The 20,102-nt window shown below is 42.5% G+C and overlaps 1 protein-coding gene across 2 annotated transcripts in view; it reads left to right on the forward strand.

Moving 5' to 3' along the window:
* The window catches only part of DMXL2 (Dmx like 2), a 147,345-nt gene that overhangs the window by 125,408 nt on the left and 1,835 nt on the right, over positions 1–20,102 (forward strand). For both annotated transcript variants that reach the window (XM_075897231.1, XM_075897232.1), the window contains exons 33-43: positions 1,376–1,493; positions 2,407–2,469; positions 2,880–2,966; positions 3,081–3,202; positions 6,054–6,192; positions 6,873–6,933; positions 7,054–7,181; positions 14,477–14,554; positions 15,257–15,348; positions 17,869–17,921; positions 18,252–18,469. In XM_075897231.1, the coding sequence (XP_075753346.1) occupies positions 1,376–1,493; positions 2,407–2,469; positions 2,880–2,966; positions 3,081–3,202; positions 6,054–6,192; positions 6,873–6,933; positions 7,054–7,181; positions 14,477–14,554; positions 15,257–15,348; positions 17,869–17,921; positions 18,252–18,469 (1,159 nt within the window). The remainder of the gene's footprint in view (positions 1–1,375; positions 1,494–2,406; positions 2,470–2,879; positions 2,967–3,080; positions 3,203–6,053; positions 6,193–6,872; positions 6,934–7,053; positions 7,182–14,476; positions 14,555–15,256; positions 15,349–17,868; positions 17,922–18,251; positions 18,470–20,102) is intronic.

Here is a 20,102-nt window from a genome sequence, read left to right on the forward strand (position 1 = left end):
AACTATCTAGCCCGTGCCGCGTGTAGCCGCGCGGCACGGGGTTCGAACAAGCCGGCTTTTAAAAATGGCGGAGCCGGCTTTATGCTAATGAAGCCCGGGAAATTCAAATCCCGGGCTTCATTAGCAAGTTCGGTATGCATACATTACCCCCCTAGTTCGAACTAGGGGGGTAGTGTAGACATACCCCTGGATATTGAAGGTGGGGCTACAAGTGTGTATGTTCAGGGTCTGAAACTAGGCATTTAGGGAACTTCCACTGCTAAAATATAGGCAGTGAGCAATTATAGGTTCCTAAATGGTTCAAAGCAGCAGAGTTCTTTTGTGAACCCCCGATTCTGGGATTTAGGCACTTAAAGTGCTGTTTAGGTGCTTAAGTCCTTTTATTAATCTTTGGATAACTTCTTTGCATTGTTTTACTTGCATTTTTATTCTACGCATAATCTATTCATTTCTGCTTTTCATGCATATTTAGTAGAACAGTTGCATAGTTGATACTTCTGCAGATTTTTGGTCACAGTTTCCTTTCTGAACATACATATATGCATTAAGTAATGCTTGTTTAAAAACTTGAAACATTGACTTTCATTTTCTTTCTTATGTGTTCTGATTAAACCTTCATAGGTGAGCAGCAGACTCTGATTCGGTCGATTTAATGTACCAGTACCTTCTCTCCACACATGCTTTTCAAGTATCATTTGAAGGCTTACGACGCATACTTTACGATGAAGTTTGATGTGGAACTGTCAAGTGCCATGACTATAGAAATAGGGATAACAGTGGTATCATCAACATGATAAATGACCACTAGGAAATATTTACATTCACTTCTGTTGAAATAATACACAGAAATTGATTAAACTAAGACATAAAATTGGATTTCTGTATCAATTAAAAGTATCGTAGAAACCACCTAAAGGATAAAACTAGCTGCTAATAGATTCTTACAGGTATCACTGAAATAGCACTGATATTTTTAGTCAATATAGTTGTCACTGTCTTGTTCATCATTATGATCTCTTTTGAGATGCGTGCGTTAGCACAGTCTTCTTTGCCTTGGCATGCTCACAGTTATGTGCAAGGAAGATTGTCCTAAGTATAGATGCAATTGATTGTTCAGTGATCCTTACTGGTACAGGCACAAATAAGTACTCACCTGGGAGTAACTCCATGTAATGTGGTTTCACAGAGGAAATCCAGGAAAAAAAATATTCCTAATGATTTGTCTTGGATAGAACACAGAGCATACAAATCCATCATTTTGCATCTAAAATGGTTTGGAGTCTCTTTACATTCTTTTTCCACATTTAACTGTGTTATGACCATGATGACTTTTATGTTGGAATTTAAGTTTTAAAAACCCTTTTTTCCCGTTCAGATCAAGGGATTATTCAGCACTTCCAGCTAAAAGACTATGGCATTTTCTTGTGAAACAAGAGCTCCTTCAGGAGACCTTCATAAGATACATATTCACTAAGAAAAGAAAGCAAAGTGAGGTAAACAAAACTAGCTATTGAACCTTCTTTTACATCATAAGTGTCTGCATTCTAATTTTTGTTTTAATATTTTCATTTTGGTTGGTACTTGAGCTCCTGCTTTTAAATCAACCTGGAAACATGCTGTTTATTCAGTACAAATCAAACTAAAATGTGTATTCTTAGACAAGTCATGACTGAGGGCTTGTATTCACTACACAGTGAATTAACACTGCAGTGATTGATCCAGCATAGGCGGATTTACCAGGTCTGCTTAGACGTGATAAATCTATTTCCAAGTGCTCTCCCATCTACTCGGGTACTCTATGAGAATGAGAAGAGTATCCAGAGTTTACAGGAGAGCAACCCCTGCTCACCTTACTATGAAATAAGCAAGCACTTTGTTTCTATAAATATATGCATATATGCATGTGTAATATATACATATACATAATATTATATAGTGATATATAATATTGAATTTTATGAATATCATAATTACAACTGAAATAAGTTGCAATTAAATTTAAACTTTTAAAAGTACCTAAAACTGGAAATAAGTGTACTAGTTAATGTCTTAATACTTCCTGTAAGTATGAAGTTTGTGTGTGTTTTGCTTCTCCATTTATTTACTATGTCATGCCTTTTTTTTTTTTTAAGAAAAGGATATGTAAATTTATTTTCAAGTCTAATAAAATTGTGGATAAATACTTTATACCATGCATTTTGTGTTCATCAAGGAGGCATTTCATATTAAGTGAGTTTGTTTAGATTACTGTCTTAGTTTCTGTATCTTTTATAGAAAATTACAAACACATCTGTCATCATTTACTGAAAAGGGTGGCCTTTTAAATCTAGTTTGGAATGTTTCATTCTTTTTTTTATATTTGTTTGTGCATGTGTTTTGTGTTTGTGACTGTGTGGTGTTATGTAGTCTGTAGAAGATCGTGTGGAGCAGGTCAAACAAAACTGCGTAGCAGAAGATCACAAAAACAAGGTAGTATCCCTTCTCCCAAACCTTTAGCACATTCTTAAAAGTTCTGTGGGACTGGCTTTTCTTTTCTGATATGACTGGCAGTAGCTAAATGTTCTATATAATTTCTGTGTGTCAGACTTAATCAGTGCATTAACTTCGGATGTCCTATAATTGGGATAAGTGAATACCTTGTAAATTGTGTTACACACACAACCTGTGGGTTCTCTTAACTTTCAAATATACTATATTTGAAATATAAACAGTTTTTTAGAATGCAAGTGAGTGTAAAAATTCTAAAGTTTAGCTTCCTAACCATTGCTAAGGCCACTGAACTTTTCTTGCATGAGTTCCTACAGATTTTTGCGGGTCTGTCCATACCACTACAAAAATTTATTATATGCCCATTACAATTACTGGTAAATGTTTTATAGGTTGAAGCGGATCTTGGCTATCCCGGGGGAAAAGCAAAAATAATTCACAAAGAATCTGATATGATAATGGCATTTGCAGTTAATAAGGTAAAAGCCAATAGTATTATTACTAACAATACTATTATTACTTTATTTAATTGTTGTGTTTGTATTGCTCTAAGATCTTAATTAAAACTAGTGTATGTTATCTGTACTGTGTAGGCAAACAGCAGCGAAATTGTTTTGGCATCTACACATGATGTACAAGAACTTGATGTTTCAGCTCTGTTGGCTGCTCAGTCATTTATATGGATTGGGGAAGAATATGACCGAGAATCAAAAAGGTTAGTTTTTTTTCTTTGCAGTTATATTTAAGATAACTTTTTACTTTGAAAGTACAGGCACACAACTGCAGATAGTTCACATTTTGGCATTATTAATAATAAAACATATAGCCTTCATCCATAGATCTCAAGGCACTTTACAAAGGCAGCAAAGCACCAATATCCTCATTTTACTGATGGAGAAATGGAGGCACAAAGTTTTAACTGGCTTGCCCAAGGTCACATAGTTTTTTTACAGTAGGCCAGCAGATAAGACCAAGGCAATGGATCAGTGTCCACATTGCACTTCCTCAGTTCCCAGCCTGAGCCAGGGAGGCTAATGATCCAATCAGCTGTCATAATGCTGTGAAGAATCCTAGTCACATGACACCTACACTAAGAAGCAGCAGCAGAGACGAGACCAGGTTTCCTGTTCTGCTGCTTTAACCACTGGGGGTTTTTTTGTTTGTTTTTTTAAAGGGCAGTCTTTTCAAAATATCATGTATGTCTGCTTGAAGTACAGGCAGTCCCCGAGTTACGCGGATCCGACTTATGTCGGATCCGCAGTTACGAATGGGGCACTTCCTCTCCCTGGTCTCGAGCAGGCCAGGGAGAGGAAGCAAAGCGGCGGCGGAACGCGCGGCCAGCTGACAGCCCAGACGCGTCTGGGCTGTCAGCTGGCCACGCGCTCCGCTCTGCTCCCCCCCCCCCCCTGCAGACCAGGGGGAGGGGGAGCAGAGCAGAGCAGAGCGGCGGAACGCGCAGCCAGCTGACAGCCCAGACGCGTCTGGGCTGTCAGCTGGCCGCGCGTTCTGCCGCTCTGCTCTGCTCTGCTCTGCTCCGCTCCGCTCTGCTCTGCTCTGCTCTGCTCTGCTCCCCCTCCCCCTGGTCTGCAGACCAGGGGGAGGGGGAGGGGGAGCAGAGCGGAGCACGCGGCCAGCTGACAGCCCAGACGCGTCTGGGCTGTCAGCTGGCCGCGCGTTCCGCCGCTCTGCTCTACTCTGCTCCCCCTCCCCCTGGTCTGCAAACCATGGGGGGGGGGGGGAAGCAGAGCGGAGCATGCGGCCAGCTGACAGCCCAGACGCGTCTGGGCTGTCAGCTGGCCGCGCGTTCCGCCGCTCTGCTCTACTCTGCTCCCCCTCCCCCTGGTCTGCAGACCTGGGGGATAGCCACGGCGCGTCTGGGCTGTCCCGCTGCCCGCGTGTTCCGCCGCTTTGCTCCCCGTCCCCCTGGTCTGCAGACCAGGGGGACGGGGAGCAAAGCAGAGCAAAGCCACGGAGCCCGAGGGCAGCAGGATAGCCACGGCGCGTCTGGGCTGTCCCGCTGCCCCCGTGCTCCGCGGCTTTGCTCCGGACGCCTGTAGTACAGCAGCTGGGGCGCTGCCGGTTGGTCCCGTAGCGCCGCTCTGGGTGCCACTGGACCAACCCAGCAGCACCCCAGCTGCTCTGCCCCAGGTGTCCCCTAGTCAGCAGCTGCTGAAAATGACCAGTGGCTGACTACAGGAAGCCCCTGCCCCGGGCTTCCTGGAATCAGCCGCTGATCAGTTTCAGCAGCAGCTGACTTGGGGATGCCTGGGGTTCTTAAGTTGAATCTGTATGTAAGTCAGAACTGGCGTCCAGATTCAGCCACTGTTGAAACTGATCAGTTTCAGCAGCGGCTGAATCTGGACGCCAGTTCCGACTTACATACAGATTCAACTTAAGAACAAACCTACAGTCCCTATCTTGTACGTAACCCGGGGACTGCCTGTATGTGAAATTGCTTATATAATAAAAGTTAAAAAATTGTTAATTTGTATTTCCTTTGCTAGCATTTTCACTGCCAGTCCCTTTTTTATAATCTTAATTATAATGAGGCTAGCAAGCACTACTGTGAGAGACAGGAATAATTATACCTTTGGATTTCCACACTCTTGGTGTTTCTGAAGAGCACCTAGTTATGATTTCAGAGTCCTATCTGTAACATCTTCACATAGTGGTGACCTATATCTCTCTCCTTCCAGATAGGGTATTTGCGCTTTCAATCCCTCACACTGGGATCTAAATTCTGTGGTTAACTTTTTTTCCAGAGGATAAAATGGTGTACACCAATTATCAACCATCCTTAAAGCAAAACACACTATATTTTAGGGTGAAAGCATTACAGAGAAAACATTTGAAAATGATAAGTTCTTATGAGCATGCTAAACATTTACCAAAGATCTTGCATCAGGCTTTGGGGTGTCTTAGTTGAATTCCTTCCAACCCTTCCACATGGGTTTGGGCCTCCATTTGCTGAATCAAACTGAAGATCCTATGGCAATTTAAACTCCACCTCCATTTTACACCAGCAGGCTTTCTTTGACTTCTGGCCTCTGAAAATCGCATTTGAACCAGCCAGCATATGCAGGCCTCTCAGGGCTGGTACCTTTTTGGAGGAGTTTACAACTTGAATGATTAATCATTCCCCTTCCCACCACTGCTGGTTTTGTTTCCTGGAGGAACTCCCCTCCAATGTTGCATGCAGTCCTTGGCCCACAGAGATTCATAAGCCATTAAATTAAAAAAAAATTAAATTAATGGAGATTGCCTATCTCCTAGAACTGGAAGGGACCTTGAAAGGTCATTGAGTCCAATCCCCTGCTTACACAGCAGGACCAAGTACCACCCTTGATGAATTTTTGCCCCAAATTCCTAAATGGCCTCCACAAGGATTGAACTCACAACCCTAGGTTTAGCAGGCCAATGCGCAAACCACTGAGCTATCCCTCCCCCCAAATGAAAGTTATCATAAACTTAATAATAACAGGCTCTCTAATATAGAATGCAATTGCTATCTATTACTTAAAAGAAATGTAACAGTGATAAAGCATTATACTGATATCTTTTTACAGTTCAGATGATCTTGACTTTCGTGGTTCTACCACAACACTCACTCAGTCAACTGCACCATCATTTGGAGTAAATCAGATGCAGTCATCTTCACCTATGCCATGGTTAGGTAGTGGACAAACTAGTACTGGAGCTGGTGTGGTATGTAGTTGGTTTGTTTGATATTTATGTAGTAGGTTAATTCAAAGATCTACACTGAGAAGCCTGCTTTCATTTTATTCTGAAATGATATAGGATGGGTCATAGGATGACAATCAGCTGGCAAAAAATGCCAAACTAAATGTTATCTTATATTAATAATTTTGGATTGTCAGACCTATAACTTGTTTCACTAATCAATGAATAGTGTAGACTAAGTTCCCCACACTTTTTAAAATATATCTGAGATTTATTTTCTTTCTTCTACAGTTGATTATATGTGCTGTATTCCTAAATTTGTTTTGATTCTTTAAATTAATACACTACCATTATTATCTTTTTTCCATGACAGATTTCTTTTTTAAAAAATGCCAATTTAAAGATGATACTTAACTTTCTGTTTCAGGCTCCATTTAAGGAGCTTTAGTGGGATGTGCCTAAAACTGAGCACATGCTTAAGTTCTGTCCTGACTAGGAATCCTTTCCTGAATTCAGGCCTTAGTTGCTGTGTTGTAACTAAAAGTAATTGAATCAGTATATGGTTAACTATCAACAGTCTATAGATCACAGACAAAAAGATAGTCCATAGTGTATTAATAAATACAATATATTGTGTTAATGTTATTCAAAAGTATTATTAATCTTTGAATTTCACAAATTGAATATATTTCTTTTACATGAAGCTCATTAAAAGAAATCTGAATAATGTCAAGAGAATGGCATCACATCCAGTCCATCAGTATTGTAAGTAATTTCTATTTAGTGGAGCAAAAAAATGTGTTTTTCAAAATGTAATACAGAATACATATTATGATATTTTCCTGCTGATTAATAACTCAACTATATTTTCCTTCCCTCCTCCAGATCTCACAGGAGCCCAAGATGGTAGTGTTCGAATGTTTGAATGGACACGGCCACAGCAACTGTTATGCTTCCGACAAGCTGGCAATGCAAGGGTTACGAGAATGTATTTCAATTCCCAGGGCAATAAGGTTAGTCCTCTCAAAATAGGGTTTTTTTCTCTGCTTTTTAAGTAAAGTTTTGATTTTACCAAGACACTTTCACCAGCTTTTAACCAAAGGGGGAGCATACAAAAATGTCTAGCACATGTTAGAATGTAGAAGGGATTGTTTCAACACACACAAAACAAAAAATACAATCAGTCAAAGATTGTTAAAGCTACATGTGGATATTTAAGTTCAGACACTCTTCAAATATACATCTGCTGTACTGAGTAAGAAACTTTCAGTAATTCATACTAATTATCATTGTAGAGGCTAACTGCTTAATTATTAGTTCTGGAAACAGTTACTACCATGAGTAACCCAGCTTAAAGTCGGAGCTATTCACTCAATAGTAAATTTTTTTGCGGAAACAGGTCCTTATTTTGTTTGCATAAAGCCTCATTTAGCAGGAACCAATCAGCTGGCAACCACTTGCTCTGAGGAAGAAGAGTTGCTCATCTAAGTACCAAAATAAGTAATGGGTTCATGATTCTGATCTTAAATAGGATTTTGATGAAGGGCAATCAACTTGGGTGAGGGCCACAGCATCACTGATGGAATATTACAAAAGAATTGTGGAATATTATGGCAGCATATATCTTTATAGTACTGTGCGTAAACTGGTTGTCCAAAAAAATTATCTGATTTATTCCTCCACTGTCATCAGTCAAGCTCAAGATTGAGGCCAAGCTACCTTGCAGTTTAAGTACAGAGAGACTAGTATCGAAATATCTTCTATTTCTAGAGAGTTTAGAAATATAAGATATTTTCAGGAAAGTGAGATAAATACAATACTAGATTTCTATTATGTTGCTTTTTATATTGAGCACATTTTGCAAAAGTCTTAGCAGAAAAATGGTAGCATGATTATAAATATATTTTTGTTGTTTCTGTGACAGAGAGGTGCAGATATGTCAAACTTTGAAAATCATCTAAGGCTTGATTCTCTAGTGTTATCTGGCTGCTTTGTGCTGCTTTCCTGGAGCAAAGAAGCTGTAAACTTGCTTTAACTCTCCTGTATGGAGGGGAATGCTACAATGCACAGAGCCACCATTCTGACACATACTTCACTTCCTGTGCTGATCTGAGAGGTTCAGATGCATGGCTGGAGTTGCCAGCTTCCAGAGTGTCTCTGAAGACATATGAGCCACCAGATATTAATTAGAGCAGACTTCAGGCTGCTGTAACTAATATTAGTGGACTCAATCCTTGCCCAGAGAGTCCTAGGATTGGGGAGCATAAAGTGTCTTTAAAACCGTGGTCCCCAACACGGTGCCCGCGGGCGCCATGGCGCCCGCGGGGGCACTTGCATGCGCCCGCCAGGTGCTCGGGGCTGGCTTGCGGGGAGCGTCGGCCCCGGGCGCGCGGCGCTTGCGGGGGGGGGGGCGGGCGCCGGCCCCGGGCGCGCGGCGCTTGCGGCGGGGAGGGGGCGCTGGCCCCGGGCGCGCAGCGCTTGCGGGGGGGGGAGGGGCGCCGGCCCCGGGCGCGCGGCGCTTGCAGGGGGGAGGGGAAAGCGCCGGCCCCAGGCGCACGGCGCTTGCGGGGGGGGCCCCGCCCCCGGGCAAGCGGGCGCGCAAGTGTCCCCGCCCCCTGGCGCCCGGCGGGCGAACGGCCACGCCCCCTGGCGCCCGACAACCTCAAAAGGTTGGGGACCACTGCTTTAAAATATCCTTCTCCCCCACTTCCTTGTCATTCACATGGGTCTTGCACAAAGAATCTGGGCCAAGAAATCTGGCCCTCAGTTTCAAAACTATTGCTTAATGTTTTGATTTTCTTATTCTTTACTAATAGATATTTTTTGTGAAAACTAGGGATCAGATTCACTCACACTCCAGTTGCTTCGTGACACCATGATGATGTAAATCATCTGTAAACTACACTTACCTGTTTATTAAAATTAGATATGTATCTCCAGCACAAAGTAGTTGTAATGTACAAGCCAGTATGGTACATGATTTGTTTTTGAAGTGGTCATCTACTCTCTGCTTCAAGTCTAAGTCCTTTTGCTGAGGTAAATGTTCTCAGAGCAATTGATTTTTTTATCTTTTATGGAAGCTTTTGATTAAACAGTAAGCCTAATACTCCCCTCTGGTTTATCAGTTTTTACCAGTGTAATGCCATTGATTCCTGTGGAATCGTACTGGTATAAAAGTAGAGACATGAATAGAAATCAGTTTTGTTTATACATATTATAGCTTCTGCATTCTCTTCCTCTGTTTCATAGCTAGGAATAAAAACAGGATTTTATTGAACAATTTGTCTCCTGTTGTTTATCCTCACACAAAGAAATAATCCCCTCTCCACAACATTGTAGTTCATTGTTGCGTGAGGGATGATGTTGTGGAGTATTAGGACTTCAGGTAGGGAAAGCAGAGGAGCGTCTAAATGGGAGACACCTTCTGTTTTTCATTCAGATTTGTGTATAAATAAAAGAAAAAGAAAACAGAACTAGCAGAATTGGTTTCAAAAGTTTTTCTGTTAGGTGGCAATGATCCTAAGGAATCATTTAATATAAATTATTTAGAGGTGGTAACTGATTATACATCTAAGAGTTCATTGAGAAAATGTTTTCCTGTCCCACAAAAGTGTTTTAAAATTTCAAAAATGTTTCCATCGTGTATCAGGACAAAATAGAGACCTTTTAAATGTTTTCCATGGGAAACCAGAGTGAGACATCCACCACAGAACAGTTAGTAGTTTCATGGTTAAGGCACTTGTTATGGATTGGGAGATACAGTTGCAGGTCCTTGCTCTGAATCAGACTTGCCCCAACTTGAACCTGGTTTCCTTCAATCTACGTAAGTGGCCTAAACACCATTCTATTAGCTGTTCTGGGTGTGTCTGTTTCTGGTTCTGACACGAAATTCCATTCGGGACCTGAAAATGAGAAGCTTTCCCTTGAACAACTCAACATTTTTCATTTTAAAAAGTACAAAAGACAACCCCACAAATCTACTGCTACTGGAACGAACACCAGTTCCATTGCCAACATGTAAGCAGGTCAGAAAGCAGTTGCTCTTAAGCCACTAGACACAGAGAGACACTTCCTCTCTTCATCTCACAAGCAGAATCATGTTATTCTTCTAAAACAGGGTTCTGAAACTTCATTACTACACCTCCCCAGGAGGGGAAACCAAAGCCTGGGCCTATCTGAGCCCCCGGGCAGGGGGCTTTTACTTCAGCTCCAGGCAGTGGGACTCAGGATTCACCTCTTGGCCACAGCAAGCCTAAGTCAGCCCTGGTGACCACATTAAAATAGGATCACAACCCACTTTGGGGTTCTGACCCTCCATTTGAGAATTACTGTTCTAAAATTTAATTGTGCTGACATGCAAGATGGGCAGCACTCAGTCTTGGACCAGTGGCGGATGGTGGCAAATTTAAGAGCTCTGTGGGTGAATGATATACAAGGGTGTCTAGTGTGACGTTCAGCCTAAGCGAGAAAACTGAAGATGTATGTTTGGTCCAGTTGAACAGCTGGAATGGCAGTATGACACCTGGAAAGAGGTTGATGCTAGAGATTAGCTATGGCTCCTTCTCAGTTTGGACCAAGTCTTGTCAAAGAATTCCCTCTCTGAAAAAGGAGCTCGCTGGAATATCCCCCCCAGCTTGTGTGATCTCACCCCTAATTTCTGTCTGCCTGCCTGCCTCCCTAGGCTGGAATAAGTAGAGTCCTCTTTGCCATCATTTTAATGTAAGGTTTATAAAAAAGAGTTCATCCACTGATTCTTTCCTGCTGTCCATCTTGCAGAAGTGGGATTGGTTCATACTAGAGTAATTGCCAGCTGGCAGGCATCTCCTGCTCTGTTCCTGGATGTGCTTAAGGCTTTGAAACACTTCATAATACAAATGTGTTAAACTCTCTTGTTCAAAAGAAGCAGATGCCTGGGATTGAGCCCACTGGGGAGCCATTCAGGGAATATCAGCCCACTCTGGCTCCATTGTACAATAAGGAACAGGGAAGGGAAAGGGAGGAGGAAGCCCCCCTGGAAGCAAGTATGTGGGGGGTAGAGAAGCTCCAGAGGGTTAGCGAGGGAGGGAGTGACTCAATAGGAAACAGATGCTCAGTTATAAGAAGGAAGTTGCCAAATAGTTTGGAGGAATTTGCCGCCACCTGAATTATGTTGCCCTCAGCAGCCATATTTTCTGATTTTTTCAAGATTGATCCTCTATATTTTACTGTGTATGCAAAGACAAACTGACTTCATTTTACTTTAATCTTATTAAAACCTTAAGGGAATAGAGGTGACTTGCTTTGAGTTAGGGATGTTTTGGCATCCTTCAAGATAGTTCCAGGACAACAAAAGGAATCTCAGACAGTCCCCCACATTTAGGGACAGCTGGAATAATTAAAATCACATCATAGAACTACTAAAGCCAGTCTTCACACTCACAGGGTTGTGAAGACTAGCATGAAAGAAGTTTTAAAGAGCATTTAAAATAGTATGTTGGTGAAACACATAGGATATTCAGAATCTCAGGTGTGATCTAAAGGTTTAATTGCCACTCATTTGTGTTGATCTTCTTTGATGGGAAGCGACTGTCTAGGAAGGAGCATGGCGGAAAGGGATCTAGGGGTCATAGTGGACAACAAGTTGAATATGAGTCAACAGTGTGATACTGTTGCAAAAAAAGCAAATATGATTCTAGGTTGTATCACAGGTATGTTGTAAGCAAAACTCGTGAAGTCATTCTGCCGCTCTACTCTGCACTAGTTAGGCCTCAGCTGGAGTACTGTGTCCAGTTCTGGGTGCCACATTTCAAGAAAGATGTGGAGAAATTGGAAAGGGTACAGAGAAGAGCGACAAGAATGATTAAAGGTCTAGAGAACATGACCTATGAAGCTAGGCTTCATGAACTGGGCTTGTTTAGTTTGGAAAAAAGAAGATTAAGGGGGGACATGATAGCGGTTTTCAAATATCTAAAAGGGTGTCACAAGGAGGAAGGAGAAAATTTGTTCCTCTTGGTTTCTGAGGACAGAACAAGGAGTAATGGGCTTAAAGTGCAGCAAGGGAGGCTTAGATTGGACATTAGGAAAACATTCCTAATTGTCAGGGTGGTCAAATATTGGAATAAATTGCCAAGGGAGGTGGTGGAATCTCCCTCTCTGGAGATATTTAAGAACAGGTTAGATAGACATCTGTCAGGGATGGTGTAGACGGAGCTTGGTCCTGCCTTGAGGGCGGGACTCGATGACCTCTCGAGGTTCCTTCCAGTTCTATGATTTGCCACACATAATACAATGCAGCTCCTCCAAAATCATTCCTGAATTATTTTTATAGGACACCATCTTGGGTTTTTTTCATTAAACTTGTTTTGGGTTCAGGGTATTAGTTCTAACATGCGCACTGGTATTTAAAATAAAAAAATTAAAAATAATCTGCTTCAAGCTTATGTGGCAATATTTTTGAAAACACCCGAGTCCCTGGTTTCAAAAGATGGCTTCATCAGAAAGAGACTTACTACTTGCAATGAGATAAGAGGGAAGGTCCTTTCATGGAGTGATAACTGGTTAAAAGCAGGAAACAAAGAGTAGGAATAAATGGTCAGTTTTCAGAGTGGAGAAAGGTAACTAGTGGAGTCCCCTAAGGGTCTGTCCTGGGATCTAACCTATTTATAAATGATCTAAAGAAAGGGGTAAACAATGAGGTGGCAAAATTTGCAGATGATACAAAACTGCTCAAGATAGTTAAGAACAATGCAGGCTGTGAAGAGCTTCAAAAAGATCTCGCCAAATTAAATGATTGGGGAACCAAATGGTAAATGAAATGTAATGTTGATAAATGTAAAGTAATGCACATTGGAAAAAATAATTCCAACTGTACATACAATATGATGGGGACTAATTTAGCTACAACTATTCAAGAGAGGGATCTTGGAGTCATTGTGGATAGTTCTCTGAAAACATCCACTCAGTGTGCAGAGGTAGTCAAAAAAGCAAATAGAATATTAGGAATCATTAAAAAAGTGATAGAGAATAAGACAGAGAATATCTTATTGCCTCTATATAAAACCACGGTACGCCCATATCTTGAATACTGTATACAGATGTGGTCACCTCATCTCAAAAAAGATTTATTGACATTGGAAAAGGTACAGAGAAGGGCAACAAAAATTATTAGAGGTTTGGAACAGGTCCCATATGAAGAGAGATTAAAGAGACTTGGACTTTTCAGCTTAGAAAAGAGAAGACTAGGGAGGGATATGATAGAGGTCTATAAAATCATGACTGGTGTGGAAAAAGTGAATAAGGAAAATATATTTACAAATTTCCACAATATAAGAACTAGGGGTCACCAAATGAAGTTAATAGGCAGCAGGTTTCAAACAAACAAAAGGAAGTTTTTCTTCACTCAATGCATAGTCAACTTGTGGAACTTCTTGCCAGAGGATGTTGTGAAGACTAGGACTTTAATAGGGTTCAAAAAAAGAACTAGATAGCCATTGATGGAACTAACCTCCATGAATCTATTAGCGAAGATGGGTAGGAATGGTGTCCATAGCCTCTGTCTGTCTGGAGATGGATAACAGAAGAGGGATTACATGATGATCATTGCCTGTTGGTGTGGGGCAAGCTAAACTGTGACTGTACCTTGCTGTAGTCTATTGTGCACTAAATGGCCATATGTACCTTGCCACCGCACACCATTAGTTCCGTACTGTGCTTTGACCTAGTGCTAGAATGGAGACTCCCAGATGAGTGCTGGCCATTGGGCTGTAGCCTTTTGTCACACTCTCTGGCCTAGTGAATAAGTAGTTTTACAAAATGAAACAGTTTCAACAGCAGAGATTGAGGGACAAGTACCTCAGAATATTTTCACTCAGTGACCAGGGCATTCTCCTTGGAAATTGGAAATCTAGGTTCCAGTCTCTATTTCAAATCATGCAGAGTGAGGATTTGAACCTGTATTGGGTGGTGATGGAGGGAAATTTAGGCATTCTGCAGGGATTAAGCATTAAGATACTCAGTAGCATCAGGATGTAGTTGTCTTTGTACAGGCTCACTGTTGGAAATGTAGGCATCAGCTGAGCAGAATTTTTGAGGCTTTAAACTTTGGATTTAGATACCTACATGCCTCTGTGGCTTTAGGCTTCAGTGCACAAGTTATTTAAAAATGGAATTTAGGCTATTGAATCACATATTTCAGATATTGTATTTACTATATATGCAGCTATTTCAACTGATTTTTGGCTTTTTGTAAAATATCACACAGGTAATGAAAAGGGGACCACTGGGCACCTTTTCAGCAGGTTATAGAATAAATAATATTTATTTCTTGCAGTGTGGCGTGGCTGATGGAGAGGGATTTTTAAGTATTTGGCAAGTCAACCAAACTGTATCTAATCCTAAACCCTATCTGGTAAGTACAAAATCATTCTATCTTTTAATAAAGAGAAATTTTTAGGAACCAAGACTGAATATCTCTTATATTTCAGAGTTTCAAAAAGGTCAAGAGCAAGTTCAGATAACACGAATTCTTGGTTGTTTTACTTTGCTGTGCTTAATTGGCAGACTTTGTCAAAACAAGTATACTGTTTGATGGACACAGTTATAAAGAACTCATTTCAGAATAAACAGTGGGATGTAATGTAATTACAGATATAACCTATGCGTTGTCCTTGAGTTTAGTAAGACTGAAATCAACTGAAGTGTACATCAAGCTTTTTCAAAAATAAATAACTTTACTCTTCTCAGCTCTTTGCAGTTAATTATACAGCACACAAAGCCAACACTTCATTGTGAATTCAGATTGATAAAACACACACTGTTCTCTGTACTTATTTAATTATATGGTGAATTATTTTGGATTTTTTTTTAAACCTAGAATTTCCAATAAGTTGTAATTCTAATACATAGTTAAAATAATTTATCTTTTTGTGCTTTCCATTTTCAGTCTTGCTTCCAATAGACATTTTAGTAATGACTCAAACAGGATTTAAAGTCCTTGCTCGTGTTATGCCATTAGTAGAAATAAACATGACTAATATTTAAATTGTTAGTAACTTTGAAGTATTGGTGATAAGATTGCATCTTGTTGATGGTTCTTTGTTTTATCTTATAGAGTTGGCAATGTCATAGTAAAACCACAAGTGACTTTGCGTTCATTACCTCCTCAAGCCTAGTGGCTACATCCGGGCACTCCAATGATAACAGGTGTGTTAAAAGAAAAAGTATGCAGTCAAAAATAGACACAAATATCTAGGCTGAGAGGTTAAAGGGTTTCACCACAGCTACCTGTTGTGACGGATAATCACTCTGTCTGTCTAGCAGTTTGGAAGACAGAATTTCGTAGCCCATAATTCTAAAAGCTATTGAATCCCCTTATTAGCAGCAATACATGTGTAGCTGCCTGTTGTGTGTCACTCCTTCAGTTTGTTTCTGCAGACTAGTTCCCCTTATTCTGTTGCTTCTCAAAGCTCCTTATTGCTGAGAGCTGAATTACCCTTTTTTCCTCCTTTATTTAATTAAATACATATTAATGAGGTCTGAGTGCCAGGACTCAAGGATTTTTGACTGAGCACCTCTTCTTTTTTTATTATCTCTTCTGGTTTTAAATTATTTCATTTTGGTAATATTCTTCATTTCTAAGGTGGCTGCCTTTATTATTATCCAGTGGTCAGGCATCCCAACTGCAACTAGTTCTGATGCAAAAAACAGGACTATGTAGCACTTTAAAGACTAACAAGATGGTATATTAGGTGATGAGCTTTCGCAGGCCAGACCCACTTCCTCAGATCAAATAGTGGAAGAAAATTGGCACGACCATATATACCAAAGGATACAATTAAAAAAAATGAACACATATGAAAGGACAAAATCAAATTTCAGAACAGAAGGAGGATTGGGGGGGAGGTAAATGTCTGTGAGCTAATGATATTAGAGTTCTGACGGGTACGTTTGTACTGATTTGGGGAGAAATATATGTAGGATGCAGTTGTGGTTGTGATATTGAACAGCTTGTAAGTGTCACTGTCTTCCTGTAAGACTAACATTAAGGGCTTGTGTACATGTGCCTTGGTCCACACTAGCCTGTTGTGCACTAACTAGCCCATGTGGGCCCTGATGCTGCACACTAAAAGTTCCCTGTTATGTACTAATGTCATTCTTTTTCAAACTGTATTATATTAATGTGCACTAGAGCAGCGTTTCTCAAACTATGGGGCGCGGCCCGGTACCGGATCTTCTTGTTCCCAACAGATTCACAGCTGGGGGGAGAAGGGGAAAAGAGGAGGAAGGGAGAGCTGGCCATCAGAAGCAGCACTGGATGGGGAAATCGGGGTGGGCCAGGGAGATGGGGGAGGGGCAGCCGGTGGAAGCAGAGCTGGGCAGGGGGCTGGCCGGGGGAGATTAGGAGGAGGAGTAGGGGAGAAGCGGCCGCTGGAAGCAGGGCTTGCCTGGGGCATCGGGACTGTCTGTGAGAAATTGGGGGGCTAGTGGAAGAAGGGCTTCTGGGGGGCGTGAGGTTGGGGATAGGGAGCTGGCCAGGGAAGATGGAGGTGGGGGGAGAAGAGGCCACCGGAAGCAGGGCTGGACGTGAGCAGCGGGACTGGCCAAAGGAGATTGGGAGGAGAAGCGGGGGAGAACTGGCTGTCTGGGAGAGGGTTGGGGGAAGTGGGGCTGGCTGAAGGCGCAGCGGGGAGCCGGACTGACCCGGCCATATGCGGATCTCGGGGCGCTGCCCCCCCTTCCCTTTCTCCCCCCCTCCCCCACAAAGCACGCATGAGTCCGGCCCGGGGATTCTGCCCCCCCCCCACACACACACACACCCTCTCGAGTAGTTGCGAACTGTCTGGCTGGTGAACACACTCATGCAGTCTGAGCACATTTACCAGCCAGGCAGTTCGAAACTACAAACTGATACATCTAGTAATAATACAACTTACCTAATGAGAAAATACCAGACATGTTATATGTCTGGTATTTTCTCAGTTTGTTCTTTATGTGTTTATATTTTGGGGCTGCAAAAAACAGTACGGGAAAAAAAAGGGTTCCAACTAAAGTAAAAAGTTTGGGAAACCCTGGTCTAACCAGCTTTCTGTCTGTCTTACAGTCCATTTATCCAATCCATATTCCCTTAACATGCTGGCAAGAATATTGTGGGTGACCATATCAAAAGTTTTGCTAAAGCTGGCACTGGGGGCTTTGGGAGGACCAGAAACAACTTATTTGAATATTCATCATTTGATTAATGAATATGCAAATATGCAAATGAATGTTACCAGTCCTCCAAAAGTTCGTGAATGGATTTACTGGTCCCCATGTCAAAAAGTTTGGGAACCCCTGCACTAGAGAACTTTGTGTGCAGCATCAGTGTCCACATGGCCCAGTTAATACATAGCATTTTAGCAGACTAAAATTTAAACCTGTCTGATGCAGACCAAAGCACTCTGTAGACAAGCCCTTAGCTTTCAACAAAGGCAGAGACAAGTGTAGGCCACACTGGGGATTTCAAAGTGTTTCAGAGGCTTGAATCCTTGCACCACCTAGAATTAGTCTCTTAACCGTCATCTGTGCTTTTCCACATTTCCCTCTGTAACTGCAAAGGTCTGAGTATCTGTACAAGTCCTCCTCTTAGGCCCTGACACAGCACTTCATCACCTTCTAAGGAGACCCACACTATCCCATGGATCATTTAGCAAGATGCCATTGTGACTTTTTTTGTTTTCCTACCAGAAATGTGTGCTTGTGGGACACCTTGGTATCACCTGGTAATAGTCTTATTCACGGTAAGTACTGCAATAAAACATATTTAACATTTTTAATGGCTAGAATCAAATGGGATTTGTGTGTGAATTTGGAGAGGAAAAAGTTTATAAAGCCCTGCAAATTCATGGATATTTGCTTTATATCTACCTGCAGACTTGTTATTAACGAAAACTCTGCAGATGTGGATAACTGTGAATCAGTTTGTCATTAATGTAGCAGATATGACTGTATACATTCAAAAAGTGTATCTATTGAGTAAAAAATAGTGCCAATCCGAGTAGAACTGTAGTTTAAAGTTGAAATCTATACAAAACTGCAAATCTGTAACAATCTTACTGTGTGTCTCTTAGCCTTCCCTTGTCATGACCATGGTGCCACAGTACTTCAGTATGCACCTAAGCAACAACTGTTGATTTCTGGAGGCAGAAAAGGATGTGTCTACATCTTTGACATCAGACAGAGACAAATCCTTCATACCTTCCAAGCACATGACTCTAGTATTAAGGCTCTTTCACTAGACCCTTCTGAAGAATACTTTGTAACAGGCTCAGCAGAAGGTAACATGAAGGTAAGGTTAAGAAGTGACTGAGTTGTGATATAAATTTCATCTGGAGAAAGCACAATGAATTATGCTGAATTATTTATCTTAATTTGTTACCATTTTTTAATTTCAGAATGTGCTCTTGTTTTCCTTTGGATCTCTTTTTTCTGCAACAGCGCTACAGTAATTGTTAAAATGAACAGGCAGCCAGTTGATCTGTAGGGTAGTCACAGTAACTAAATGTCAAATTCTAAATATTATAACTACAGGCAGTCCCCGGGTTACATACAAGATAGGGACTGTAGGTTTGTTCTTAAGTTGAATCTGTATGTAAGTCGTAACTGGCATCCAGATTCAGCCGCTGCTGAAACTGACCAGCGGCTGACTACAGGAAGCCCGAGGCAGAGTTGCTCTGCCCCGGGCTTCCTGGAATCAGCCGCTGATCAGTTTCAGCAGGCTGAATCTGGACGCCATTTCTTACATACAGATTCAACTTAAGAACCCCAGGCATCCCCAAGTCAGCTGCTGCTGAAAGTGATCAGCACTGATTCCAGGAAGCCGGGGGCAGAGCAACTCTGCCTCGGGCTTCCTGTAGTCAGCGCTGGTCAGTTTCAGCAGCGGCTGACTTGGGGACGCCTGGGGCAGAGCAGCTGGGGTGCTGCTGGGTTGCTCCAGTAGCGCCGCTCCTCGGCGCTACTGGACCAACCCAGCAGCACCCCAGCTGCTCTGCCCCAGGCGTCCTGATTCAGCCGCTGCTGAAACTGACCAGCAGCGGCTGCATCAGGACGCCTGGGGCAGAGCAGCTGGGGTGCTGCCGGGTTGTTCCAGTAGCGCCCAGAGCGGCGCTGCGGGACCAACCGGCAGTGCCCCAGCTGCTCTACCACAGGCGTCGGGAGAAAAGCCTGGTCTGCTGGTGAGGAGGGGGGGCGCACTAGCTGCGCGCCCCCCAGCAGATCAGGGAGACGTGGGCGGCGGACCGAGATGCACCGCGGTCCCGCCGCCCGGGTCCTCCGAGGCTTTGCTCCCCGTCTCCCTGGTCTGCTGGGGGGGGCAGACCAGGGAGACGCGGAGCAGCTTTTCTCGCCCCGGAGGACGCGGGCGGTGGGACCGCGGCACGTCTGGGCGTCCCGCCGCTCCCGTCCTCCGGGGCGAGAAAAACCCCGTTCGTAACTGCGGATCCGACATAAATCGGATCCACGTAACTCGGGGACTGCCTGTAGTTGTGTTGGGATAGTGCCTAGAAATTCCAGTCTTGGTCCAGTACCCCACTTTGCTAGCTGCTGCAAAAGCACACTCCCTGTTCCACAGTGTTTATAATCTGAATACAAGAGGAAAGACAACAGATGAATACAACAGAGAGAGCGCCCAAACATTTTGCCTTTAGATACAGTATGCTATAGAGCTGCATGATGATTTACAGTCTGATAAGAGAATCCCTGCCACCAGACACCTTACATCCTAATGACCTGAGACTACATCACTGAGCTTGAGGACTTGCCACACTTTGGAAAACTGGGTCTCAAGTCAGAAACTCTCCTAATGCACCACTGTAAAGGAAATTTGAGCCAGATTCTTTGCCCCTGTTCCGGCAGAGGGGAATTCTCAGCTGACATAAAAATAGTTTGTATGCCAACTCTACAATCTGTACCCCCCCATCACA

Source organism: Pelodiscus sinensis, chromosome 14 (assembly GCF_049634645.1).
Source record: "Pelodiscus sinensis isolate JC-2024 chromosome 14, ASM4963464v1, whole genome shotgun sequence".
Taxonomy (NCBI): domain Eukaryota; kingdom Metazoa; phylum Chordata; order Testudines; family Trionychidae; genus Pelodiscus; species Pelodiscus sinensis.